Source organism: Canis aureus, chromosome 19, assembly GCF_053574225.1.
Source record: "Canis aureus isolate CA01 chromosome 19, VMU_Caureus_v.1.0, whole genome shotgun sequence".
Taxonomy (NCBI): domain Eukaryota; kingdom Metazoa; phylum Chordata; class Mammalia; order Carnivora; family Canidae; genus Canis; species Canis aureus.
Window position 1 is genome coordinate 59,277,452 of NC_135629.1, and position 25,549 is coordinate 59,303,000.

At 63.5% G+C, this 25,549-nt stretch overlaps 2 protein-coding genes and 1 long non-coding RNA gene across 18 annotated transcripts in view; 2 read left to right on the forward strand and 1 right to left on the reverse strand.

The window, feature by feature from the left end:
• Window positions 1–4,153, forward strand: CIMAP1D (CIMAP1 family member D). Of its 12 annotated transcripts, none has more exons than XM_077860815.1 (5): window positions 1–225; window positions 1,066–1,198; window positions 1,783–1,896; window positions 3,122–3,389; window positions 3,775–3,914. In XM_077860815.1, exons 1-5 carry the CDS (start codon window positions 169–171, stop codon window positions 3,806–3,808), a joined length of 606 nt encoding a protein of 201 aa, XP_077716941.1. In that variant the 5' UTR covers window positions 1–168; the 3' UTR covers window positions 3,809–3,914. The 12 variants fall into 12 exon arrangements, 10 of the variants coding, with proteins under 10 accessions (XP_077716941.1, XP_077716938.1, XP_077716940.1 ...); XM_077860812.1 differs by having other exon boundaries at window positions 4–225; window positions 1,083–1,248; window positions 3,122–3,513; window positions 3,775–4,153; XM_077860814.1 differs by having other exon boundaries at window positions 4–225; window positions 1,083–1,248; window positions 1,794–1,896; window positions 3,122–3,513; window positions 3,775–4,153.
• LOC144291044 (uncharacterized) lies at window positions 3,711–6,743 on the reverse strand. Its single transcript, XR_013358475.1, has 2 exons — window positions 6,670–6,743; window positions 3,711–4,588 (listed from the first exon to the last, which is right to left on the reverse strand). It is a non-coding gene; the product is annotated as an uncharacterized LOC144291044 (long non-coding RNA).
• SHC2 (SHC adaptor protein 2) overlaps window positions 6,056–25,549 on the forward strand; it is a 21,980-nt gene continuing 2,486 nt past the window's right edge. For 4 of the 5 annotated variants that reach the window (XR_013358472.1, XM_077860803.1, XM_077860804.1 and 1 more), the window contains exons 1-12: window positions 6,056–6,562; window positions 14,875–14,945; window positions 16,388–16,448; window positions 16,599–16,718; window positions 18,026–18,079; window positions 18,236–18,287; window positions 18,367–18,493; window positions 19,247–19,400; window positions 19,986–20,049; window positions 20,279–20,431; window positions 21,984–22,127; window positions 23,789–24,099. Coding sequence is in view for 4 of the 5 variants with exons in the window: in XM_077860803.1 (XP_077716929.1) it covers window positions 6,071–6,562; window positions 14,875–14,945; window positions 16,388–16,448; window positions 16,599–16,718; window positions 18,026–18,079; window positions 18,236–18,287; window positions 18,367–18,493; window positions 19,247–19,400; window positions 19,986–20,049; window positions 20,279–20,431; window positions 21,984–22,127; window positions 23,789–24,099 (1,803 nt within the window). In the remaining variant the exon portion in view is untranslated. The remainder of the gene's footprint in view (window positions 6,563–14,874; window positions 14,946–16,387; window positions 16,449–16,598; window positions 16,719–18,025; window positions 18,080–18,235; window positions 18,288–18,366; window positions 18,494–19,246; window positions 19,401–19,985; window positions 20,050–20,278; window positions 20,432–21,983; window positions 22,128–23,788; window positions 24,100–25,549) is intronic. The other variant, XM_077860806.1, reaches the window with a different exon arrangement.

A 25,549-nucleotide genomic window follows, 5' to 3' on the forward strand; every position in this document is an offset into this window, starting at 1 on the left:
CCCCTGCCCTAGAGGGTGGTAGGTGGCCCAGACTGGGGCTCAGGGGCTGGACCCCAGGGTCCCTCGAGGTGTCAGAGTGAAGGGCCCCAGGCCGTGACCTGAGGGCTTTGGTCACAGGCTCTGGGCCCGGCTTGTACGTCCTGCCATCCACCGTGGGCTTCCTCAACCATGACTGCACCAGGGCGGTCAGCCCGGCCTATTCCCTCTTCTGGAGGCCCGGCCCTGGTAAGGCTGCCATGGGTGGGGGTGGGGGCCTGGGGGTGGGGGCATGGGGGGTGAGGGGGGCCTGGGAAGTGGGAGTGGGGGCCTGGGGGTGAGGGTGTGGCCTGGAGGAGGGTGGGGGCCTGGGGGGTGAGGGTGGGGGCCTGGGGGATGGGGGTGGGGGGTGGGGGGTGAGGGTGGGGGCCTGGGGGATGGGGGTGGGGGGTGGGGGCCTGGAGGGGGTGGGAGTGGGGGCTTGAGGGGTGAGGATGAGGGCTTGGGGGGTGGGAGTGGGGGCCTGGAGGGGGTCGGGGGGGCCTGGAGGGAGTGGGGGGTAGGAGTGGGGGCCTGGGGGTGAGGATGGGGGCCTGGAGGGTGAGGATGGGGGCCTGGGAGTCTGGAGGGGTGGGATGGGGGCCTGGAGGTGGGGGCACCCCCTGAGGCCCCTGGGCCCCCCCGGCCTGCACAGTGACCCCAGGGGCCACTGTCCTCTGTGTCCTGGGAACACAGATGCTCAGGGCCCGAGCTGTGCTCTGGGCCTGGCGGCTTCTGCTGCTTGACTCCACACGGGCTGCTCAGCTGCCCTGTGCCTCAGTTTCCCCCTCTGCAAACACTGACAGTTTACTCCTTCCCGAGCTGTCAGACGGGTGCCTGGTGACTTCAGGGAGCGGGGTGAGCACCTTCCAAGGGCTACCGCCTCCGTAGTGCGGGGTCTGTGCCCAGTGAAAGGGGAGCCTCGGGGGTCCCGCCTCAATTTCTCTGTCCGCAAGATGGGGCCCCTCACAGACAGTCGTGGAGGGGTGGGGTGACCGTTTCTGGGGCGTGGCCAGGCAGCGGCAGCGGCCTCGCTTCGGTGTTGCCCAGCTTCCTCCTGGCGGCAGGGCGGCAGCGGGCTGTGAGCGACTGGGGGTGCCGCCCTGCAGGCCACCCAGGCCCCCCCAGCACTGTTGCTGTCGTGCTCCGGCAGCGCCGGACCCTTCACGTCAGTGCCCACACGGTCCGTCTCCCTGTTTTCTGGAGCTGCTCTGACGCCCCCCGCGGGCCCAGGTCGGGAGGGTCCCGCACGGAGGCTCTGATGCCCGGGACGGGGGTCGGGACGGTGGGGGGCGGCCCAGGGAAGACTTCCTGGAGGTGGGGCATGCAGTCTGGGCTTCGTGGGATGAGACGGGGTTCAGCCGAGCCCCCGGGAGACACAGGACTCGGGGGGAGCGGGCAGCCGGGGCACGGGCCTTGCGGTGGGAGGCGTGAGCTGGGACGTGTCTCACAGCAACGCGCACGGCTAGTACGTGTCCCACGTGTGCACACAGAGGTTCACGCGTGTTTGTGGCCCACGCGTCACCCGGGCCCCCGGAGGCGTGCCCCCCTCGAGTCTTGCCAGCCGTGCGATTCTCACCAGCAGTGCGCCGGCTCGCGAGTCCGTGGCAGAAGAGAGGTGGAGCAGGGAGCAGCCGGAGGTCCTGCCCTCCAGGGTGGGGCTGGGGCTGTCTGGAGGGCGGGAGAGCCTTGGGGTTGACCTGGACACTGAGTGGGGTCAACGGGGCCATGGGAGGTGCCCTCAGGACCCGGGGCTCCTCCCGCCAGCCTCCCCACAGGACGCCAGCCCTGGGCCCATCTACTTCCTGGACCCAAAAGTCACCCGGTTTGGCCGAAGCTGCACCCCTGCCTACTCCATGCAGGGCCGGGGCAAGTCTCGGGGTGAGTATGTGACCAGCGCTGCCCCACAAGGACCCAGACCCTTTCACCTGCCTCTGTCCTCTCCGTCCCCTCCTACCACCCGGTTCTTGGAAGGTCAGTGTCTTTGGAATGACAAAATCCGAGGGCTCCGAGGAGGGGCTGGTGGCCCGAGGGAGCCTGAGTGTGCGCAGTGGGCCAGGGTGACGGTGACCTGTGCACATGTGGTGCCGTGAGGGCAGCTGGGGCTCATCTTGGCATCAGGGGATGACAGGGCAGAGTGGGGACTGTGGTGAACACGACAATCCCCTTCACAGGCTCCAAACAACTCATTTCCACCCGATGTGCCTGATTGAACGACCGGATTACGTCTCCCATCCATCCACCCTTCCGTATTTTGACCTATCACACATTTGCTCGTCCACTCAGTGATCCGCCCATCTGTCCATCCGTCCATCCATCCACCCATCCATCTACTCACCAACCTACCCAACCATCCACCTGTTCATCATCCACTCCACCTATCGATCCACTAATTCATCCATCAATCTATATCATCCATGCATCCACCCACCCAGTCATCCATCCATCATCCGTCCATTCTTCCATGATCCATCCATTCACCCACCTAGTCATCCATCCGTCCTTCCATCCAGCCACCCACCCCATCATCCATCCATCCATCCATTCTTCCACAACTCACCTACTGACCCATCTATCTACATATCCATGGATCCATTTGTCTACTCACTCACTTCTTACCCAACTACTCACGACCCATCCTTCTACTCACGCATCCTTTCAAACACGCATTACACTGAGGAGATGAAGTAGATTTGACACACCCTTGCTTTTTGTAAGACCCCAGTCTGGTGGTGGGGTTAGGTCCAGGTGGAGACCTCACTGTGCCCATGTCTAGAGGAGAAGACCCAAGCCTGGGGGTCCTTGGAAGGGCCGTGAGAGCTCTGCCTAGGAGGAAGGGGTGGGAAAGGCATCAAGCCCACGTCAGGCTCACACACTGGGTGTGGAGGCTGCTTAAGATTCTCTCTCTCCCTCTCCCCCACCCCCTCTGAGAGAGAGAGGGAGAGCGAACACAGACTACTGTGCAGGGAGGTCTGGGAGCAGGGGAGATACCTCAGGGCTGCGTGAGGCGTGGGGTGAGCTCCAGGATGCAGGAGGGCAGCGGGAGGCCACGCAAGGTCTTCTAGCCGGTGAGGACCCTGCCGACCCTCGCGTCCCACTCTCACAGGTCTGGAGGTGACACCAGGCCCTGGGGCCTACAGCCCAGAGAAGGTGGCCCCTGTGCGCCAGCGGACGCCCCCGGCCTTCACTCTGGGATCCCGCCTGCGCCCGCAGCTCCAGGACACCTCCGCGCCGGCCCCCAACACCTACACGCTGCCCTCCCTCTGGGGCTCCCAGATACTCACCAAGCCCAGCAGCCCCAGCTACACGGCGGCCGGCCGCACGCCCCCCGCCCGCCCCCCTCAGGACCCTGCTGAGATACCAGGCCCGGGCCAGTACGAAAGCCCAGACCCCAACACCTACCGTCAGCGGCGGCCCGCCTTCACCATACTGGGCCGGCCCCGTGCCCCCCGCCCCCCAGAGGAGACTCCTGGACCGGGCACCCACAGACCTGAGCAGGTCACCGTGACCAAAGCCAGGGCCCCGGCCTTCACCATGGGCATCCGCCACTCCACACGGGCTGCCACCATGCCTGTGGACACCGCACCCTAACACCTTTGGGTCCCAGCTGCCCCTGGACCGAGCCTCAGTTTACCTATGTTGCCAAGTGGGGTGCGGGCAGGCCCCTCCGGGGCCTGGTTTTGGCCGGTGGGGGGCTTGGAGAAGTGGGGGACAGGCGTCTCTTTCCTTCCTTTTTTCTGAACTCTGAGGTCCTTCTAGGCCACCTGCTTCCTTTGGTCCCTGGAGGATGTGACCCCACGGCCCCGTGCAGGGTGCCCTGCCTTCCAGCGCCCCAGTTTCTTCCTCCTGGTCACACCAGGCCAAGTCGGGCCAGGCAGAGAAAGGGACAACTCCGGCCCTCCCAGTGGCTGGCCCGAGATGCGCTTCCTGTGTCCTAGAACTCGGCGTCCGCCCTGCTAGGGCCTGGGTCCCCAGCACGACTCGGATTTCTGCTCAACTTGGGCTCTTCCCTGCATCTCACGGGAGCACAGCTGCCTGCCTGGTCCCGGCCCCAAATCCCCAAATTGGGCTGGAAGCAGCCTCTTTCCCTCGCACTAGCTGCTTGCTGATGAATAAACCTCCTCTGTGGCGCAAGAGCCATCGGCGTCACGCACGTGAGCTCATTTAACCCTGAGTCCACGGCAAAGGAAGGAGGCTCAACGCTGCTCTTGAGAGCCAGACCCCCCCGGTTCTGCAGCCGCTGGGGGGCCGCATGGGACCAGAGGAGGGATCCAGGCTTTGAAGCGGGGAAGCCTGGGAGGCTTCTTGGAAGCGGGACCTTGAAGCTGGGTATTGAGGGGTGGGTAAGAGCCTAGTGCATTCTAACCCCCTTCAGTGGGCGCCCCCGCGCTTCAGCCGCCGAGAAGGATCATCTAAGCTTCACAGCAGCGCAGGACACTGTGGATGTTTACCGAGAGAAAATGGGGCTTTGAAGAGATTGGACGTTTGCCCGAGGGCGCACTGTGAGCCCTTGTGTCCCTCTGATGCCAGGATTTGAATCTTGGCCATTGGGCTCCGTTCCCGCCATTCTTTCCTGGGGACAGGAAGGAAACACACGGATGGTGTCATGTGACCGAGCCTCCTGTGTGATAAGCGCAGGCCTTCTAAACCCCTGACCCAGAAAGACCCTGACCCAGGAGCTTGGGAGGGACAGCCTGCGGCCACCAGGAGGTGACCCAAGGGGTGGCAGCTCAGGCACGACCCTGAGGGGTCCTGAGACGCGTGACCCTTGCTCTGTCTCTCTCCCCCAGCCTGGAAATGCCCAACTGGAGCATGCAGCCCTTTACCCAACTGGGTGGACACCCCGGGGACCCCTACACACACCCGCACCCCTCAGGAGAGCCCCACGCCCTCCCTACCTGCCCACATGTGTTCAGACCTGCCCAGATACACAGACAAGCTGACTCTCATAGGGTCCACGGGGACATGGGGACACGACACACAAATCCACAGGGGGCTGCAGCCCCCACACCACCCCGCCCCCTGCAGCCTCCAAGGACACGCCCGCCCCTGTATGCCAGCTCCTCCCGACCCTGCAGATGCTCCAGAGCCCCCGCACCCCGCCCCGACTCGGGCAGGCTTGGGGCTGCATCACCGACCCCAGCCCCACCCCGGCGCCGGCCAATCCGCCGCCAGGCCCTCCCCCGCTCCGCCGCGACCGCCAGGCCGTGATCTCATTCTCTGATTTATCGATCCGGCTCCAGGCAGCCTCGCGCCTCCCTCCCCACCTGCCCGCGCCCGGCCCCCTCCCTTTGTTTCCCGGCAGTCGGCCGCACCCCAGGCGGGGAAGGGAGGGGGGACCTGTCGGGCCCAGCCCGGGGGGTGCTGGGCCCTTCATCCCGGGCATCAGGAATGCACCTGCGAGGTGTGGGTGTGGGTCGCAGCGGGAGGGCGAGGCCCGAGAGCTCCCCAGAGCTGGCGGGGGCGCCCCGGCCCTCCTGCAGCCCGGGATCCGAAGCCCCGGGAAGAGCAGCAGCAGCAGGGGAGGGGGGCGCGGCTGCAGCTTCGCCCCGAGTCCCAGCCAGCCCGCCCCCGCTGCTGGGTACCAGCCTCCCTCGCGCCGCCCCCCCCCGGCCTCAGTTTCCCCATCCGCAACGGGCAGGGCGCAGTCCTCCCCTGGGGCACGCTGCGGAGGGAGGGGCCTGCTGCCCTCCTCAGCACCCCCTTTCCAGGCCTCGCTTTTCGGCTCAGTCGAAAACGGGCGAAGGCAGGTGATGTCTCCCCCCCATCCCCCATCCGCCCCCCCCGTCCTTCCAGGAATTCGGGTGACGCGCGGGGCTCGGGCTGCAACCTCGCTGCGCCCCGGGCGCGCCTCAGTTTCCCCAGCCGCCCCGGGGCCCGGGTCCCAGGGGCGCAGCCCCCCGCGGCTGCGCGCTGGGCCGGGCGGATGACATCACCGGGCCGGGGGCGGGGAGGGAGCGGGAGGGAGCGGGCCGGGGAGGGCCGCGGAGGGCCGGGGAGGGCCGCCTCCGCGCCAGGCGCAGCGCCCGGGCGGGCTGGGTCGGCGGCCGCGGCCATGACGCAGGGTCCGGGCGGGCGCACGCCCCCCGCGCCCCCCGCGCCCCCGGAGCCCGAGGCGCCCACCACCTTCTGCGCGCTGCTGCCGCGCATGCCGCAGTGGAAGTTCGCCGCCCCCGCGGGCTTCCTGGGCCGGGGCCCGGCGGCGGCGCGCACGGCCGGGGGCGCGGGGGGCGCGGGGGGCGCGGGGGGCGCCGACCCGCAGCCGGAGGAGGCCGCGCCCGGGGGCGTCCCCGCGCTGGCAGCCGCGGTCCTGGGCGCCTGCGAGCCCCGCTGCGCCGCGCCGTGTCCGCTGCCCGCGCTCAGCCGCTGCCGGGCCGCAGGGGCGCGGGGGCCGCGGGGCGCGCGGGGGGGCGCGGGGCCCCCGGACGCCGCCGCCGCCGCCGCCGCCGAGTGGATCCGCAAGGGCAGCTTCATCCACAAGCCGGCGCACGGCTGGCTGCACCCCGACGCCAGGGTCCTGGGGCCCGGGGTCTCCTACATCGTGCGGGTGAGTGCGGCGGCGGGCATCCCCGGGCTCCCTCCCGCACTCCCGGCCCGGGCGCCCCTCCCCATCCTCGCTGCTCCCCCGCCCCCCCGGGATGCCCGGACCCCCACCTCCAGCCTGCGCAGCGCTGGCCGCCCCCAGCCCCGAGGCGCGGGGGTCACGGTTCCCACGGCGTCACGTGGGGAGGGCGGGGAGAGGCGGCAGGTGGATGGGGGGCGCGCATGCGCAGCGCGGACCCGCGGCTCGGCCTGGGCGCGCGGGGGGGCGGGGGGGCGGGGGGGGGAGGGCGCATCCCGACGCCCGGACTGGGGGCCTCGGCCCAGGTGGGGCGCACAGGCCCGGGCTGCCCTGGAGAGGCCGGGGCGCGGAGGGGGGGCGAGGGGCCTGCCGTGCGCTTCCTCGGGAGCAGTCGGACCAATAGAACAGGTGTCACCTGTACGGGCGACTCTAAACCCTCTAAACCGTTACCTTCTCCACTCGAACACCCCCCCCCTCCCGTGTGCGTGGGTTCAGGTGCCGGTGCGCGTCCCAGGGCGCCTGTCCTCCCGCACCTGCAGCTCACTGCTCCGTCGGAGGACCCGCCCGCGACACCTGTCATCCAGCCTCTGGACGCATGCACACCCCCTCGGGGGCCTCTGGGGCCAGGACCTTGGAAGTTACCATGTTTGCATTTGGTTATGTGTATGTTCCCTGCACTAGTGTCCCAGCCACGTCGTGTCCTTCCTCCCCCAGAGCTGGGTTCTGTGCTTTTCCCGCTGGATTCACGTCCAGGGGGGCCTGAGGATGGAGTCTTAGTTAGAAATAGGGTCTTGGGGGATCCCTGGATGGCTCAGCGGTTTAGCGCCTGCCTTTGGCCCAGAGCATGATCCTGGAGTCCCGGGATCAAGTCCCATGTCGGGCTCCCTGTGTCTCTGCCCCCCTCTCTCTCTCTCTGTATCTATCATAAGCAAATAAATAAATATTTAAAAAAAGAGAAAGAAATAGGATCTTGGAGAAGTAATCAAGTTAAAGTGAGGTCATCCTGGAGTCCGGTGGCCCTAATGCAATGGCTGCTGTCTTTTCTGTTTTGGTTTTTTGAAAAAAGTATTTTATTTATTTATAAAGGTTTTATTTATTTATTCATGTGAGTACACACATAGTGAGAGAGACACGGGCAGAGAGACAAGCAGGCTTCATGCAGGGAGCCCAAGGTGGGACTCAATCCCAGGTCTCCAGGGTCACGGCCTGGGCTGAAGGCGGCGCTAAACCGCTGAGCCCCCCGGGGCTGCCCAGAGTGGGGTCTTTTAAACTCTGGCTGGGTTCAGGATGGGCTTTGTAGCAAGAGAGTGTCATGGATGCTGCTGTGAACCTTGCAGGGCGAGCCCTAGCTGCCCGTTGGCCTGGGTGCAGGCGCGTTAGAATTGTCCAGAATTGAGATGCTTAGGTTGTGGGGTGCAGGCCGTTGGGTTATTCCAGTGATCGTGATGTTTTTTGGTCAATGCAGCCAATATCTAGTGCATGCCCACCCTGCCAGGCGCTGACAACCGGGTAGGAAATGAGAAGGTCTGGTCCCTGCTTTTATAGGGCTTAGATTCCGGAGGGAAGCATCGACGGTAAATAAATAAGAGAACAAATAAATGGTGGATATTGGCAGGCGCTAAATTAAAATGCAGAAATTAAAGTGATGGGTTGAGCGCTGGGTGTTATTCTATATGTTGGCAAATTGAACATCAATAAAAAATAAATTAAAAAAAAAGAAATTAAAGTGATGCCAGAGTCAGAGACTGGGGGGTTACTTCAGCCAGGGAAGTCGGGGAAGGCATCCTTCAGGAGATGACATTTAAGCTGAGAGCTGAAGCCGTGAGGCCCCAGACATGAGACAACTGGGGAAAGAGAGGTCCAGGTGAGGGCATAGCATGTGCAAAGGCCCAGTGGCAGGGGATGAGCTTGGCATGTTACGGGACCCATGTGTCTGGAACTTATGACCAGTCCTGCCCACACCTGGGTTTAGCCCTGGAAGGCCCATGGGGGGCTCCTGACCCCAGAACTAAGGGGGTACATCAGTGTCACACGTGGGTGATTTGTGGAAGTGGCGAGGGGAAGCTGGCACCGGCGGGCGCGCCCACGGAGTTCACAGCATCACAGTAGGTCAGCGTGGACGGTCCCCACGGCCCGGGGCCCACCCATCTCCCAGGATCCCTCCCCCACTCAGACTCGCAGCCTCCAGGTGAAGGGAGGCCATCGTCTCACGTGAGAAGAGACCCCGGGGGCAGCCGTGTGGCCGTAACCCAGCAACCCGATGACCTCGGCGTGGATCTGGGCTCTCCCCATCCGCATTGGGGTGGAGAGCGTCCCCCCCAAATCCGCGTCCACTTGGAACCTCAGAACGTGATGTGTCCGGAAATGGGGTCTTTGCAGATGTAATGAATTAAGGGGAGACGAGGTCAGGCTGGAGGACAAGGCCCGAATCCAGTGTGTCCTTCGAAGCTGCGTGAGGACACGGAGCGGAGGGCGGGAGGACAGAGCGAGCTGGCTGCATGTGGGGGGCCGCGGGGACCTCCCCGGAGCCTCGGGGGGAGCCCGCCTGCACCGACACCCGCCCCTCAGACCCCGTCCCCGGCCGCGACAGCGTGCTTCGGTGGCTCTCGGCTGCCCTGTCGGGGCTGTTCCCGCCGCCCCGGGCCGCCAGCACCCCAGCGCCCCCGCCCTGCAGGAAAGAGCCCTCCTCCGGGGGCCTCGCATGACTACGGGAACCCTTCCATGGCCGCCCAGCAGCCTCGCCCCACGTCTCGCTGGCCGGGCGCGTGTCCTGTGACTTTGCCGAAGCCGTGTGATGAACCCGCATGGTCCCTGCCCAGAGGACTTCCTGAGGCTGTGGAACTTTCTAGATCCCCGCCGTCCTGTGTGGTCGGCACGTGCGGCCACGGGGCCCTTGAAGTGTGGCCAGTGTGGCCAGTGAGCCAAACCGTGATCTTACTTGATTTTAAATCCAATCCCAGCGGTCGTGTGCGGCCCTGCCTGCCCGCGGGGACGGGACGGCTCCGCCGCTCTCTGGCCTCGGCCTTCAGTGGAGGGGAGGGCACGAACGGAGGGAACCCACATGTGGTCTCTGGGTGGGGGTGGGGGGCTGAGACCTGGTGAGGGGGTCGTCGGCTCCCCTTACCACTAGTTAGGGATCTGCGGGGTGTCCCTGTTAAGTCTCGGCCAGACCTTGAGGGATAAGGAACATCTAAGGTGTCGGGGGTCTCCGGTTCCGGCAGGGTGCGCTCGGCACCTGTTGCCCCGCGGCCCACCTGCCCCCCGCGTGGGGGTTAGTCTGTCCTGGAGCTTCTCTGGGGGGGAAGACATGGGGGCTGTGCCCCCGTCCCGGTGCCCAAAAGACGCCCAGTGACTGGTCGCACGGATGGATGCTTCCCGGACGACGGGCTGTGTACTCGGGTCACGCGGAGGACTCTGTTAGGCCTCAAACCACAGACAGATGGTAGTGACAGGATAGAAGTCGATACCATTACATTTGCCCATTTGAATTGTGCGATTCAAAGGTTTTTAGTACATTTGCAGGGTTATGAAAACCCTCGCCATGATCTAATCCCAAATGTTCCATCTCCCCCAAAAGGAAACCCCGGCCCCATCACCCCCATTCCCCCCTGGCCCCCAGCCCCCTCTCTGTGCGTGGATGAGCCCGTCCTGCACATGTCACATGCATGGACTCACACCCCTTGGGGCCTCCTGTGTCTGGTCCCCTCCCTGAGCATCGTGTCTGTCCCTGGGGCAGCGTGGGGGACACTTGTAAATCAGCTCCTCTTTTGGGTGGGCTCAGGTTGCCTCAGGGACTGCGTGTGCAAAGGGGAGGATGGGACACAGCATTTGGGGACCCCTCCCCTGACCTATGCCAGTGTCCTGGGGCGGCCGTAGCACGCTGGGCCCTGCGCGGCGAGTGTTCTTCGGGCTCGGGCTCTGGAGGCTGCGGGGCTGAGGCTGAGGGGCTGCAGGCCGGCTCCGGGGGCTCCCGGGAGGGTGGGGTGCAGGCTCTCGGCCCAGCAGGTGCGGGCAGCCTCGCCTTGCGGATCCATCGGCGCATCTTACTGGGACGCCCATGCTGGATCCAGGCCCGTCCGCCGGCTCCGGGGGTGCGCGGGGGCAAAGCCGGGGGGCAGGGGCTCACCCACCACAGCTGTGCGCCCGAGGTCCCGCTCACTGGCAGACCCAAGGCTGAAGTGGGCCTCTGAGCACCGCCCCTGCCTTCTATTTCAACATAAAATTCCAATTTCTTGTCCACATTTACAAATTAGAAGGTGTCACACAAAAGCCTTGGATGTCTGGCCTCTTTCGTAAAAGTCAGGTGTCCAGCAGCCCTGGGCCCTCTGGCCGTGGAACGAGCAGCTTGCACTGTCCACACTAGCTCGGGTGGTGCGGTGGTGAGGCTCTGGCCCCGGAGGGCCCAGTGCGAATCCCGTCGGTGGCCTCCGCGCCCTGACTCTCATCGAGCCTCCTTGGGCCTGCGTTTCCTACGAGGTGATGCCTGTCACTCGAGCGTGGGGACGTGGGTGCAGCGCAGGGAGAGAGGTGACGGATGCAGCACGCTGCGGGACACGTGGGTGTGGATCAGCCGTGTGTGTGGGAGCCTCCGGCCGTCTGCTTGCCTCCCGTGCTGCGAGGCATCTGGGTTTGCAGTCCCTGTTCCCAGCCTTTGGGGCGTCCTGGTGTGGCCCCTCCTGCGCCCACTCCCATCTCTCCAGGGCGGTCACGGTGTGCACCCCACCCTCCACCCAGGCAGGGCGGGGGGCACCCTGGAGGACGTCAGCCTCGCAGTTAGCGACACTGCATGTTAGTGAGCCTGGGGGTGGTGTGGGAATCAGAAGCCCTCACCCTGGGCCTAGAACGCCGGCCCGCACCCCACACACGCTTGCTCTGCTGGAGGCAGGATACCTGTTGGGCAGCCGGCACCCCACCAAAGCTGTCCTCTCAGTGAGAAAATCCACTCCTGGAGCAAGGACCATCCATGTCTACACATGCCTGGCATAGAGGCCATTCCTGTCCATCCGTCCATCCATGTACCTGCTCACCTATCCACCTGTCCACCCATCCATCCATCATCCATTTGGCCACCCATCCGTCCATCCATCACCTGTCCATCCGTCCATCCATCATCCATCCATCCATGGTCCATCCATCTGCCTGTCTCTCATCCATTCATCATTCATCCGCCCATCCTTCATCCATCCATCCATCCATCCATCCATCCATCCATCCATCTATCCATCCACCCATCAATGGTCTATCCTGTTCTCCATCTGTCCATCTCTCTTATCTATCCATCAATCATCTATGCATCCACCATCCATCCATCCATGGTCCATCCATCTGTCCATTTCTCCATCCATCATATACCTACCCATTCTTCATCCATCCATCACCCATCCATCCAACCACCCATCCATCTATTGTCTATACATCCATCTACCCATCCATTATCTATCCATTACCCATCCATCCATCCATCCATCCAACCACCCATCCATCACCCATCTACCCACACATCCATCATCCATCCATCTAACCATCCATCCATCATCCATCCATCCATCCATGGTCCATCCATCTGCCTGTCTCTCATCCATTCATCATCCATCCGCCCATCCTTCATCCATCCATCCATCCATCTATCCATCCACCCATCAATGGTCTATCCTGTTCTCCATCTGTCCATCTCTCTTATCTATCCATCAATCATCTATGCATCCACCATCCATCCATCCATGGTCCATCCATCTGTCCATTTCTCCATCCATCATATACCTACCCATTCTTCATCCATCCATCACCCATCCATCCAACCACCCATCCATCTATTGTCTATACATCCATCTACCCATCCATTATCTATCCATTACCCATCCATCCATCCATCCATCCATCCAACCACCCATCCATCACCCATCTACCCACACATCCATCATCCATCCATCTAACCATCCATCCATCCTTCCATCCATCCATCCATCCATCCATCCATCCATCCGTCTAACCATCTGTCCAAGGGAAGGCAAGACAGATCTGTTCAGTCCCCTACTTAAAAGTCTCCCATGGCTCCCCAGCTTACCCAGCATACCCAGCCCTAGGGCCCTATAGCCTCCTTGGTCCCACCTTGTTATCTTTCTTTGCTCCTTGATTCTCTGCTCTAGCTCTACGGGAGCGAGTCTGTGATGTCTCCATGTTTGTTCTTACTTCTGGGCCTTGTGCCAGCCATTCCCTTGGCCTGGGTCTTTCCTTGGCTTGGAGGAGTCGTACTCCTCCTTTGGTCACTATCTCAGTTAGCAGTCACCATGTAACAAGTCATCCTGCAAGCTAGCACAGGACAATAGCACTTATTATTTCTTGTGGTTCTCTGGGTCAGCGGGGGCTGAACGGGCTCTTCATTCACACGGCATTTGGCCTGTGTCACCTGGGATGACGGGGATGGGCCACGTGTCTGAGACCAGTGAGGGGACGAGCTCCAGGGCACAAGCGCCTTGTAGACCCCGTCTGTGGCAACTCTGCTGACAACCCATTGGCCCAGACAAGTCCTGTGGCCAACCCAACGGCTCGGAAGGGGGGAGGAATGACTTGCGACCATGTTTACAGTCTGTCAATGACATACGGTTTCTCTCCCGGAAGCAGCCACTGTACTCATGCAAACACACACATGCTGCGTATACATGCACATGTGCACAAGCTCCTCCTTGTGTCTGCACGAATGGTGACTCACCATGACCTCTACCCTATACCTTGTTCTTGCTACTTAATGACATACCTTGGAGACAATTTCGTATAAACGCATAAAAAAATTCTGGTCTTTTTTACAAATGCATACTCTTCCATTCCAAGAACTGTGATTTGCTTATATTTAGCAAGAATACAGGGCACCCCGTTAAATTAAAAGTTCCAATAAACTCCAGTGATTTTTGGTGTAAGTGTGTCACATGCACTACTTGGGACATACTTATACTAAGGAAACAGTCATTGTTTAGCGGCAATTCCGATTGAACTGCAGTCACCTGTGGAGTCTCACAATCCTGGATGTGTTGAGTTTTAGGGTGTCCCTAATTTCTTGCTGATTTGTTCAGTGCTGCAGGCCCCAGCGGGAAGGGAGGGTTGTGCGTACCTGAGGGGGACAGAGGGATGTGGGACTCCCAGAGCAGGGCCAGCTGGAGGAGTGGGCGGGCGCTGATCCCCTGGGGCAGCAAACACCTGCCCACGTGTCCCCGTCCAGTCCTGCAGGCTCCGAGCCCTGTGGAGAGGGTGAGACACGGTGGCTTTGCACACACGGGCAGCCCCTGGGCTGGTGTATCTGTGGCAAAAAGTCCTACAAATGGAGTTTCAAGGTCAAAGTGTGTGTGCATTTGTGATTTTTCAAACATTGAGGTGACATTTACAACCAAGTTAACCATGAACCACTTTATTTCATTTCATTGTAAGTAAAGTCGGGGCCCAACATGGGGCTTGAGCTCAGGACCCCAAGACCAAGAGTGGCATGCTCCACTGGCTAAGCCAGTCGGGTGCCCCAACCATCAACCACTTTAAAGTGTACATATGACTTAATGGTATTTACTACCTTCACAAAGTTGTGCAGCCATCGCCACTGTCTAGTTCCAGAACATTCCGTCACCCCAGAAGAAACCTGTCCCCATTAGCCATCATCCCGCGTGTTCCCGCAGCACATAGATGCCAGCTGGAAGGAGGCCGTGGGCCTAGCCTGGTCCCTGCCCTCCCCTCGCAGTGGTTGAGGGTCCACCGTCCCCCAGTGTCCTCTCGGAGGCCCCGATGTCCCTTTCTGTGGGGATGGTGGCCTTGGCAGTGGTTGACCCGCTTTGCCTGGAAGGGGTCAGGTAGTCGATGTACAGGGCCTCTTGGACCAGGCGCTGTCTTCCCTGCCCCTGCAGGCCCCGTGCTGGGCCTCGGGGCTGCGGTGGTGAGCAAGAGCGTCGCCACCCGGGTGGAACAGAAAGGGAGAACAAACAGCAGATGAAACCAATAGCGCCCTGGGCCTGGAGGGGTCCCCCAGTCCCATGCGGCAGCCTGTGTAGCGCCGGGGGTGGGGGCAGCTCAGAGGAGGCGACGCTGAGCCTCGAGATGGGGAAGGAATCGGTCCATGAGCGGGTGGGGAAAGGGAGCAGCAGGAAGACAGCAGGTGCAAAGGCTCTGAGGCAGCAGGGCCGGCCATTGCCGGGGGGCAGGCAGGAGAAGAGAGTGAAGCGGGCAGTGGAGGAAGGCCTGGGCTCGCCTGCCGCCTGGCGCGGGCTCTCCCGGCGGGTGCTCGGGGCCTGCCTGCTAACCGCCGTTCTCTCCTCCCGCAGTACATGGGCTGCATCGAAGTCCTCCGCTCCATGCGCTCTCTGGATTTTAACACTCGCACCCAGGTGACCAGGTGAGCCTTTGACGCCGGCTGCTGTGGGGCCAGGGGCTTGGGGCAGCTGGGGGAGGGCCGATATGACGCTCTGGAGGGGCGGAGGCCCCAGGCTCAGACAGCTTGTGAGGGGACCCCGGGGTGGCGGGCGCCGTGACAGTCCCTCCTGCCTCACAGCCTGGGGGACGGTGCTCCCTGGGGGGGACGTGGTGCCCGAGCCTGTGTCCTGCTCTCCGGGAGCTCCTGCTCCCCAGACCCGGGACTGTGTACCTGGTCCTCGCCGTGTGTGGGTACGCGGGGACGGCTCAGCAGGTCGTGGGACCCCCTGTGTGGGCTGCCCCCCAGGGGGGCCCAGGTCAGGGCGGGACGGCAGGTCTGTGGATGTGCTGATGCTCTGAGCTGCTGCGATCGAGGCGTGAAGAGTCGTGGGTACGACCAGGGCAGGGGGGTCGTCCGTCGGTTTGCTGTAGACGTGAAGACACCCTTTGACACGAGCACAGCATTCACCCGCTCACGATGCACGATTCTGGGTGTTTTGGTTTCATCGCAGAATTGTGCAGCCGCTCCCTCCCTGATTCCAGAACATTCCATCTCCCCAAAAGGCAACCCTGTCCCCCCCAATCCCCTTCCCAGCCCCCTCCCCGTGCATGGATGAGCCCATCCTGCACATGTCATAAGCGTGGACTCCCACCCCGTGGGGCCTCCTGTGTCTGGTCCCCTCCCTGAGCGTCGGGGGGCTCGGTGTGTCCCTGGGGCGTGTGGGGGCCTCGCTCCTGCTCAAGGCCAGGGACGTGCCCGTGGGGGGGGACGCGCTGTGTCTGTTCACCGGTCGACGGACACTTGAGTGGCTTCTGCCCTTGGGTGATCCCGTGACCTGTGTCGCTGTGAACAGGCCTGTGCAGGCTTTGTGCACGTGCGTTGTCGCGGGCGCGCACGTGGGTGCAGGCGTGTGCGACTCCGTCTTGCCGCCCGAGGGGCCCCGGGACCCCGTGCACAGGGCCGCCTGCCCGGGTGAGGCTCCTGCTGCTGCTTCCAGCGGTTTCGAGGGGCCGGGCGGGCTCAGCCTCAGGGCCCGGAGGTGTCGCACCCTCGGGTACCGGCAGTTCCACGGTCTCGTCCTGTGGTCTGGGGGTCACCGGCTCGAGCCTCGGATGGGGCTCTCTGGACTGTGGCCGCAAGCAGCGTGGGGTGCAGGCTCCAGGGCTGGGTGGGTCTCCCCGAATCTGGCCCCTGAAGCTCCAAGTTGGGCTGTGGCCCGGGAGGCGCTGGTCCCTGCAGGGGCGGGGGCGGGGGCGGGGGCAGGTGCCGCCAGGGGCCGTGGGTGGGGGGGCTCCGTCCCTCCCTCTTCTCTCTCCAGGACCCTCCTTCCCTCGTCTGTGGCTTCTGACCCCCACACCCTCTGAGCGCCTGCCTGCTCCCCGCCACCCAGTTCACTAAAGCCCCCTCCTCGCTCCCCCTCACAGGGAAGCCATCAACCGGCTCCACGAGGCGGTGCCTGGCGTCCGGGGCTCCTGGAAGAAGAAGGTGGGTGAGGGGCTCGCGGGCCTTGAGGGGCGCTGGTGGGCGTGGCTGGGGCGTGGGGTGGCTTGGGGGGAGGGGGCACCCCGGACCCCCCCAGCCAGCCCCCTGCAGCCGCCCTTCCCCAGGCCCAGCACTGCCCTCCCCCGTCCCCAGGCCCCCAACAAAGCGCTGGCCTCCATCCTGGGCAAGAGCAACCTGCGCTTCGCCGGCATGAGCATCGCCGTGAGCATCTCCACAGACGGCCTCAACCTCTCTGTGCCCGCCACGCGCCAGGTAGGTGCCGCGGGGGTCGTCAGCCCCATGTGGGCGGGGCCGGGGTCGGTGGGCGCAGCGCTGGGCGTGGTGTCACGTGCTCACCTGGACACCTCCCGAGACCCACCCTGAGCCGGAGCCGGGCCGCCTCATGATGCCCAGAGTTGGGTGAATGGGTGGGGGTGCGGCTGGACCCCACAGTGCCCAGGACGCCCCTGTAGAGAGCGGCCCGCACCAGGGTCGCCGTGCCCGGGATGAGAGCCCTGCCCTGGAATCTCCTGGTGGACAAACCAGCAAAATATCATTGCACAAAGAAGGGATAATTATAAATTCCAAAAAGCCCCGAGAGGCCAGGCGAGGGTTGTTATAGGTGTGCAGTTGTTATAGGTGTGCACAGGGCACTGTGGCCGAGCAGGGGTGGGGTGGAGGGCTTCCTGGAGGCGGTGGGGCTACCTCTGAGGGAGGAGGTGAGCAGAGGACATTCTAGGCAGAGGTCACCCTGTCGGGAGACAGAGCTGGAGGGGTCAGGGAGGCTCATGGGGAAAAGCTGGGATGTGTCCAGACAGCGCCGTGACCCTGGGAAGTGCTGTGACATGTGGCTGTGAGGGTGCAAAGGAGGGAGCCCGTGCGGGGGCCTCAGCTGCTGTGTGGTTCGTGCAGCAACGGGTCCACTCAGGGGCTGGCGAATGGTGCAGGCACACAAATGACCTTGGAAACGAGTGTGCAAATGTGCACACCAAGCAAGCCTGCAATGAGTGAATATGTGTGTGAGCGCACAAATGCAAATGAGCAAGTGAATAAATGAGCATGCAAATGAGCAAGTGAATAAATGAGCATGCAAGTGAGCAAATGAATATAAATGAGCATGCAAACGAGCACACGGGGCGGTGTGCAGACTGGGGCCTCTGGCAGGTCTCACCCCTGCATGGCTGCACTGGGTGTGCCAGGTGAGTGTGCCACACCTCAGTGTCCGTGTGAGTGGACATGAGGGCCGAAGCGTGATGTGCCAGGGTGTGAAGACGGGCTCGAGTGTCTGAGGGTCGGTGGGACCTATTGTGTCTCTGGGCATTCAATGTGGGAGGCCCTGTGTGTGGGAGGGTGAGTCTGAGTGTGAGACCCTGTGTGTGTGTGTCCGGGCCTTGGGAGTGTGCATGTGTGAGGCTGGCTGCGGCCTCCGCACTCGGCCCGGGAGGGGGCTCCCCGCCCCGGCGCCCTCCTGGTCCCCGGTGCCCACTGCCCACCCCGTCCTCCCTGGGCCCTCCCTGCGGCCCCGGCCTAGTGAACAGTCGAGCCCGGCCCCGTGACTGCGCGTGTCTCTCTCTGGCCAGATCATTGCCAACCACCACATGCAGTCCATCTCCTTCGCGTCAGGCGGCGACACGGTAAGGCTGGGGCCGGGGGGGTGGACTTCTGGTTCCCTGTGTCCCCTGCAGCCTTGAGACCCTCTGCTCCCGCGGAGCTAGGCGAGGAGGCCCGCAGCCCGGGCAGGCTGGCGGAGGGGGTCTGACTGACCCCTGTCACCCGTCCTCTCTCCCCAGGACATGACGGACTATGTGGCCTACGTAGCCAAGGATCCCATCAACCAGAGAGGTGAGGGTGGGCGGGGCGGGCCGGGCAGGGTGTGCCAGCCGGCACGGCCACACCAATGCCGCGTGACCGCCGTCCGCAGCCTGCCACATCCTGGAGTGCTGCGAGGGCCTCGCCCAGAGCATCATCAGCACCGTGGGCCAGGCCTTCGAGCTGCGCTTCAAGCAGTACCTGCACAGCCCGCCCAGGGTGGCGGTGCCCCCGGAGAGGTACCAGCCCCCCCGCCCCCCGCTCCCCGCGCTCACCTCCGCCCTGGCTCTCAGCCACCGTCCTGTTCCCACACCTGTTAACCCAGATGAAAACCCGAACCCTAACTGCCCCCCCCGCCCTCCCCCCGCCCGGCTGAGGCGAGGATCCAGGGCCCGTCGCGGCGGCTGTCATCTCCAGTCTGCACGGGGGTGGCCAGCGTGTCTGTGAAGGGCCCACAGTCAATGTTTTCGGCGTCGTGGGCCAGACCACCTGTCTCGGCCGCGTGGCAAGAGCAGCCGTGGGGGCTGCTAGCGCTCGGTGGGCCCCAGGCCAGCCAGCCTTTATTTATAGACGCTAAATCTCAAATTTCATGTCACTTTTCCGCGTCACCAGACATCGTTCTCTGGACGTTCTCTGAATCGTTTCAAAGTTCTGTGGCTGAAAAGCGTAGAAAGCACCTGCAGCTGCAGGGCAGGGGCCGGGTCGTACCTCAGCGGGCAGAAGGAGACCCCGTATGGAGTGTTAGGAATTCACACGTGCGTGACAAGGCACAGGAAGGGTTTGCAGAGAGAGCCGGGGCCCCGAGTCCCCTCCGCTCTGCCCGGCAGCCGCCTGCCCATCCCGTGCCACCTGCACACCCGCCTCCTGGCCGGGGCCCCCAGCCCGGCTCGTCCCGCTCCCCTGTGCAAGGCTCAGGCCACAGGCCCTTGGCCCCCCCAACCCTCCCTCCCGGCCCTGAGCACGGAGCCTCCTGTGCTTGTGTGTGTGTGCAGGCTCACCAGGCCCGAGGAGTCGGCCTGGGGCGACGAGGACGAAGCGGACCACAATTACTACAACAGCATCCCGGGGAAGGAGCCACCCCCGGGCGGGCTGGTGGACTCCAGGCTCGCCCTGGCTCAGCCCGGTGCCCTCGGGGCCCTCGGCCAGGTCAGCCCCGTGGGCCCCCTGGGGGCGGGGTCTGCCAGGGTGGTCCTTGGGCCCCCAGCTTCTTCTGCTCCCTTCCCCGTGATCCTAATGGAGGGTCCCTGCCTCCCCCACTTCCTTCCCCAAATCGCACAGATGCGTCTGGCTCCACGGCCGATCCGCGGTCACGACTCCCCGCTCCAGACGCTCGGGTGATTGTGTCAGAGGTTTAATCGGGGCTGTGAGCTGAGCTCCCAGGGGTGGTCTCAAGAGTCCACAACGGGGAGACTGACCCTGTGGCCGGGAAAGCAGTGTCTGGGCTGGGCTCCGGCGGGTGAATAGGAGTTGCCTGGGCGAGCAGTGCAGGGAAGGGCACCCCAGCGGAGGGAACAGCGTGTGGCAGGAGCCGAGCGGGCAGCTGAGGCTGCAGCGGAGGCGAGTGGACAGATGGACAGACGAGGGCAGTTGCAGAGCCAGGGGCTGGGCAGCGTTGAGAGGCCTTGGAGCTGCCCTTCGCGTCTGACTTTTGTCTCCAGCCCTGCGGGGGGCGGGGCGCCGGGCTGGGCAGGGGGCTTGCACCTGCAGGAGGACCCCCGCTCTCTGTTTCAGGGGGCAGCTCCTGCTGGACGGGACGCCCGCAGCCTGCCATGGGACCTGGGCCCGTCAGGTGCTGGTAGGTGCCCCGGGGGCTCAGCTGTGGGCCCCTCCTCTTCCACCCGTGACCCGGTGCTTGCTCCCCAGGCTCCAGACTCGTTGCTTTGCGTTTTGGGGGGAGCGATACTGCATTCCCGTGGTTCAAAATGCCAGCGCATAGGAAGGCGTTCAGCGACAAGTCCCGTCTGCCCGTCCACGTCCGGTCGGGCCACCACTGTCGTCGTTGCTAGCGTGCGTTACTTTTCCAGATTTTTCCATGTGTAGTCAAGCCAATTCAGTGCGTACATCGTCCGGCTCGCTCCTGCAGATGGTGCATCGTGTGCACACTCCCACCGTGCGTTCGCCACACGGCCGACCCCGCACCGGGGCCCGGAGAAAGCGTGCAGTTGCCCTCCCGTTAGGTGTTTTTTAACAAAATGATTCCGTTTTCAGCCCGTGAGCATTTTATCCTGTGACTCATCATTCAAAACGACACGAGGCTAGAATCCGCCTTGGGCCCGGCTCCCCTCTGGGACCTCACCTCCCCCGCCCCCCCCCCCGCCCCCCGCCACTCTTGATGGGCTCAGAGCCTCCGTGCTGAGCGAGCCGAGGCCGCCCTCCCAGGTGGCCGTGCCAGGCGCCTCGCCCACCCGCCTGCTGCGGCCGCCTGTTCCCTCCAGCCTCTCCAACACCTGCGCTGCGTTTGCTGCTATTTTCGATCTTCCCGAATCATCTGGGCATTTCGCTGCCACGCGTCAGAACCCTCCCTGACTCCCAGCGCCGTGGTTAAAGAGCCCTTCTGTCACTGGGCAGCCACCGGGGCCCTGGTGCCGGGCCCACGGCCCCGTGTCACTCCTGAGTCCCGGGGCTCCCCAGCATCTCCCGGCCCGAGCCTCTGCGAACTGCTCTTCCCCGCTCTAGCCAACGACGCCGGCGACACGCTCCCACCCCAGCTCCCACGGCCTGGGATTCTCCGTCTGGACGCCTGCCGCCCGGGGTTCGTCCCTGTTACGCGGCCCCGGCCCCGAAAGGCTGGGGGACTGGCCATCCTCCGGGTGGGCCCAGGCTGACACTCCTGTTGAGCCAGAACCCCTGCCGGATACCGTCCTGCAGGCTTAATGCCCCTGCTTGTAAAGGGGCAGCTCCGATTCTCCCCGTGTCACAGAGCACGGGACTGGGCACGAGAGGTCCGCTCACGTGCCCGTGTCCATGGACGGCAGGTGGAGCCGGCCTGTGAGCTCCCAAGTCCACGGGGAAGGACGAGGTGGGCATAGCAGGGACATTGCAAACTGTGTATTGGAATCATCGCTTCTGTGCCGGGACTACAAGTGGTGACGTTCAGAGATCCACAGACGGTTCTGGAAAAACACACACGAGTTAACTTTGAACCTTGCAAAGAGGCTCAGCCTTGCTCAAAATAAGGGAAACGGGAGCTAATGTCCTCGTGGGGCCACGTCTCACCTCTCAGCCCCGCAGACACCCGGCACCTGCTCGGACGCCGCGGGGAGCGCCGGGGAACCGGGCACAGGTGGCCCGGTCGGGACCCCGCAGAAGCTGGGGTGCTGAGTGGACCCGAGGGACAAATCCCTCCAGGGATGACTTTTCCTGCGGGGGAGGCTTTTGAAGCACGGAAATGCTTCACACGCTCACAATTAACGTTCAAGAGAACAGGAAGGAACTCCTAAAATAGAACAGAAACGAGTGACCATGCGTCACGTGGGTGACGTGGATGACACAGTTACGGGCGGAGCAGTGTCATTGTTATTTTTCAGACGTGGGCGTTTCACACTCACGTAGGGATTCCTGCCGCCGGGCTGCCTGGGGGCAGCAGCCCCGCTGATGTGGCGCCCAGCTGCCCCGCAGCCCCTGGGGACACGGCGGGGTGGTCAGCCAGAGGGTGCTGCACGGCGTCTCTCCCGGGGGCGCCGGGCGTGGGTGGCCCCCGCTGACCCCGCTGCTCTCCTGTGTTCGCAGGCCCACCGGGGGACGGCTACGTGCAGGCCGACGCCAGGGGCCCCAGAGACTACGAGGACCACCTGTACGTCAACACGCAGGGCCTGGATGCCCCGGAGCCCCCGCAGGCAGAGGACAGCCCCAAGAAGGATCTGTTTGACATGCGTACGTGGGGGGGCCCAGCCTGCTGCCCCTTGGGGCTTGGCAAGCTGGTGAGGGTGGCGTGGGGACGAGTGCTTCCTCTGGGACTCCCGGTCTGATGGTGGAGGCTCCGGGGCCCCCCTTCCTGGGACTCTGCAGTCTCTTAGGGGGTAAGCGAGTTTCCTCTCTAGTTTAAGGGGAGGGCGCTCTTCTCTATGAGACTCCCCCCTCTCCTGGGGGACTGGGCTCCTTCCCCCTGCCGGCCCCCCGCCCCCCGTCTGATGAGGGGCTTTAGCTGGCTCCTCCCTGGTTGGAGGACCTGGGCCCTAACCCTCCCACTGGGCTTGTCTCATGGAGGAGGCTTGCGTCCAGGGCACCCTCCTGATCCAACCACGCCGTCCTGTTCCGCCAGCGCGTCGGGGTCTTGGCCCGTGAGGGGTCGTTTCCCTACCTCAGACACCCCCTAGTGGGAGATACCCCGGATCCAGCCAAGCCAGCTGGGAATTTCGGGCTTCACCGAGTCTGCAGAGCACCCCCAGCCCAACAGCCCAGTGTCTTAGCGCCAGCCGACCTGAGCTGTCCCTGCGGCAGCTGCCGCTGGCTCCTCATAGCCACCCTCATGCTGGCCGTCCCCTGGGGGTGACCAGATGGCCCAGCGACCCCGGCCAGGCTTCCCTTGAGAATTCTGGGCCGCCCCGGGCCGGTGGGTGGCAGGCTGAGGAGGACACGTGGCTTGGCCAGGCCCGGTCCCGGGTCCTGGCGGCCGGATGTCCAGCTGCACCTGGACCACAGGATTCCCAAGGGGCAGGGGGTGGCAGGGCTGTAGGGGCCCTGGGGACAGCTGCTCGGGGCTGGTCGCTGGGGCGTCGGGGAGCCTGACCTGTGCGGCCCTGCGTCCCACTTACGGCAAGGAGACCGACAGAGGGCGAGCGGCACGTCCGGGTGACACGTCCAGGTGATGCTGGCGCCTGGTGGGAGCCTCAGGAAGCCCCTGGGGACCCGCAGGGGCCCCCGGGTCTGTAGGAGGCAGGCGTGCACGGCTGGTGCGGGGGCTGCATGTGGCAGGGGCTGCACGACACGGGTGCCACAGACACTGGGCAGGAGGCCGCAGGGACGAGACAAGAAAAAGAAGTGTGTGTGCACGTTGTCGTCGCCTATATGTGCCGCTCAACTACCAGGACCCGACAGCGGTGAAGAAGAGCGGTGCACGGTTGGCGCCACACAGCAGGCAGGCAGAGCACAGGCACACAGCACGCAGTGCACACTCACCACACACACCCACAAGTGGACACTCAGCACACACACCACCACACACCCACTCAGCAACGCTCCCACACAGTGCACACTCAGCACACACCTGCTCAACACAATGCACACACCCACTCAGCACACACTCCCACACAGTGCACACTCAGCACACACACCCACTCAGCACCCCCAGGTGCACACTCAGCACACACACCCACTCAGCACCCCCAGGTGCACACTCAGCACACACTCCCACACAGTGCACACTCAGCACACACACCCACTCAGCACCCCCCAGGTGCACACTCAGCACACACCCAGTGAGAGCCTGCGGGCTCAGTGCGAGGTCCCCAGCGCAGACCCCTCCCCCTCCAGCCCTGCCCCCAGGGGGCAGCTGCCCGCCCCTGACTCCAGCTTGTCCTCGTCCTCGCCCGCAGGACCCTTCGAGGATGCTCTGAAGCTGCACGAGTGCTCTGCGGGGGCGGGCACGGCGGTGGCGCCCCTTCCCGTGGAGGATCAGTGGCCCAGCCCCCCCACCCGCCGGGCGCCCATCGCCCCCACGGAGGAGCAGCTGCGGCAGGAACCCTGGTACCATGGCCAGATGAGCCGGAGGGCGGCAGAGAAGCTGCTCCGAGCCGACGGGGACTTCCTGGTGCGCGACAGCGTCACTAACCCCGGGCAGTACGTCCTCACGGGCATGCACGCGGGGCAGCCCAAGCACCTGCTGCTGGTGGACCCAGAGGGCGTGGTAAGGGGCGGGGCAGCGGGCGGGGGCGTGGCCAGAGCGGAGGGGCGGGGCCAGAGCGGGCGGGGCGTGGTCAGGGCGGACGGGGCGTGGCCAGAGCGGGCGGGGCGGGGCCAGAGCGGGCGGGGCGTGGCCAGAGCGGGAGGGGCGTGGCCAGAGCGGGCGGGGCGGGGCCAGAGCGGGCGTCCACCTCCGCCTATAGGTTCAGGAAAGTCTGTCCCGGATTACAAAGCCGGCTGTTGACGGATTCTGTCCCGTTTACTAGGTAACTTAGAATTACACAGTATTTCCCACTTTGTCAAGAATTTTGGAATCTATAAAGGAGTTCCCAAGTCAATACAGCATTTTGCGGGTTACAAAACCTTTTCCAATTCCAGGGCCTTTCAGGGTTTACAAAGGACTATATCTGATGCCCTTTCCCCACTGTCTATAATCAGTGTGCATCCTACAAATAATGGTGCCTTGGATAAATATGACGTTTTCTTTTCTAGTGTATTTTAAGGCTCAGAAAGCATGTTTCAATTTACGGGGAGTTCTAGGCTCTACAAGTTGCTAGATGCACACTTTCCCCTTGTTTTGATGTCTTTGAAGCCTGTGGCTTTTTTTTTTTCTGTGTGGGTTTGTTTGTTTGTTTTTTGTTTTTTTAGCCTGTGTGTTTTTAACCCCGTCCTTGAACTGCATGATTCTTTCACTGTGGGTCCCCCCCTCCTCGTGGTAGATGAAATCGTCCCGCACCTGACCGCTGCTTTGAGTCAATTTGACCTTTGGTATTGTACAGCTCCTAAAGCATTTCGGGGTTTACAAAGCATTTTTCAATTTGCAAGGAGTTCTAGGGTTTATGCAGCGTTTCCCAGCGTCCAAGAAGGGCCTTGGGGTTCACAGCTATTTCCCAGGGGAAGGAGCTTGGGGGTGTTAGAGTCTTGCCAGAGTTTACCAAGTGCTATACTGCCTCCAGCTGAGTCCCCAGAACCGCCCCCGGGGAGCTTGGTATGTTCTCCGTCTCCGTGTAGGTCACTGTCCAGTGGTGAGGTGGGGGGCCTGGCCTGGGGTGGGGGGCTGTTCTTTCCGTTCCCCTTGTGTCTGGCTCAGAGCTGTAATCTCTGGCCTGGCCTGTGAGGTCAGTACCCCCTGGACCCCCATTCCCTCTCTGCTAAGGGATCTACAGGACAGGACTGGCAATTCCTAAAGCTCCAGAAGCTTCAGAACTTCAAGTTCTTTGTCCCAGTTCCAAAGAAGTAGAGGGTTTTGCCACGGGGCCCAGGAACGTGCGTTTGAAGCCTGCTCTCCAGATGTCTTGTGTCCACTGAGCTCGCCTTGTCCAGGGACTAGCCGGCAGCGGGGCCAGCGGGCTACCGGCTCTGGTGCATCCAGTTGTAGCATGTGGTGGTGCTAAGATTTTCTCGTTTCGAGATGCAGCAGATTGTTTTCTGTTAGGCGTCCCCGAGATTTCCTA

What these genes read in the sequence shown, in the direction of transcription:
- CIMAP1D (XM_077860807.1), top strand. Translation starts at nt 169, where the DNA reads ATGACTGCACCAGGGCGGTCAGCCCGGCCTATTCCCTCTTCTGGAGGC. An exon ending in GACGCCCCCCGCGGGCCCAG is followed by an intron (nt 1,249 to 1,782) that starts GTCGGGAGGGTC and finishes TCCTCCCGCCAG; the next exon opens with CCTCCCCACAGGACGCCAGC. An exon ending in GGGCCGGGGCAAGTCTCGGG is followed by an intron (nt 1,897 to 3,121) that starts GTGAGTATGTGA and finishes CCACTCTCACAG; the next exon opens with GTCTGGAGGTGACACCAGGC.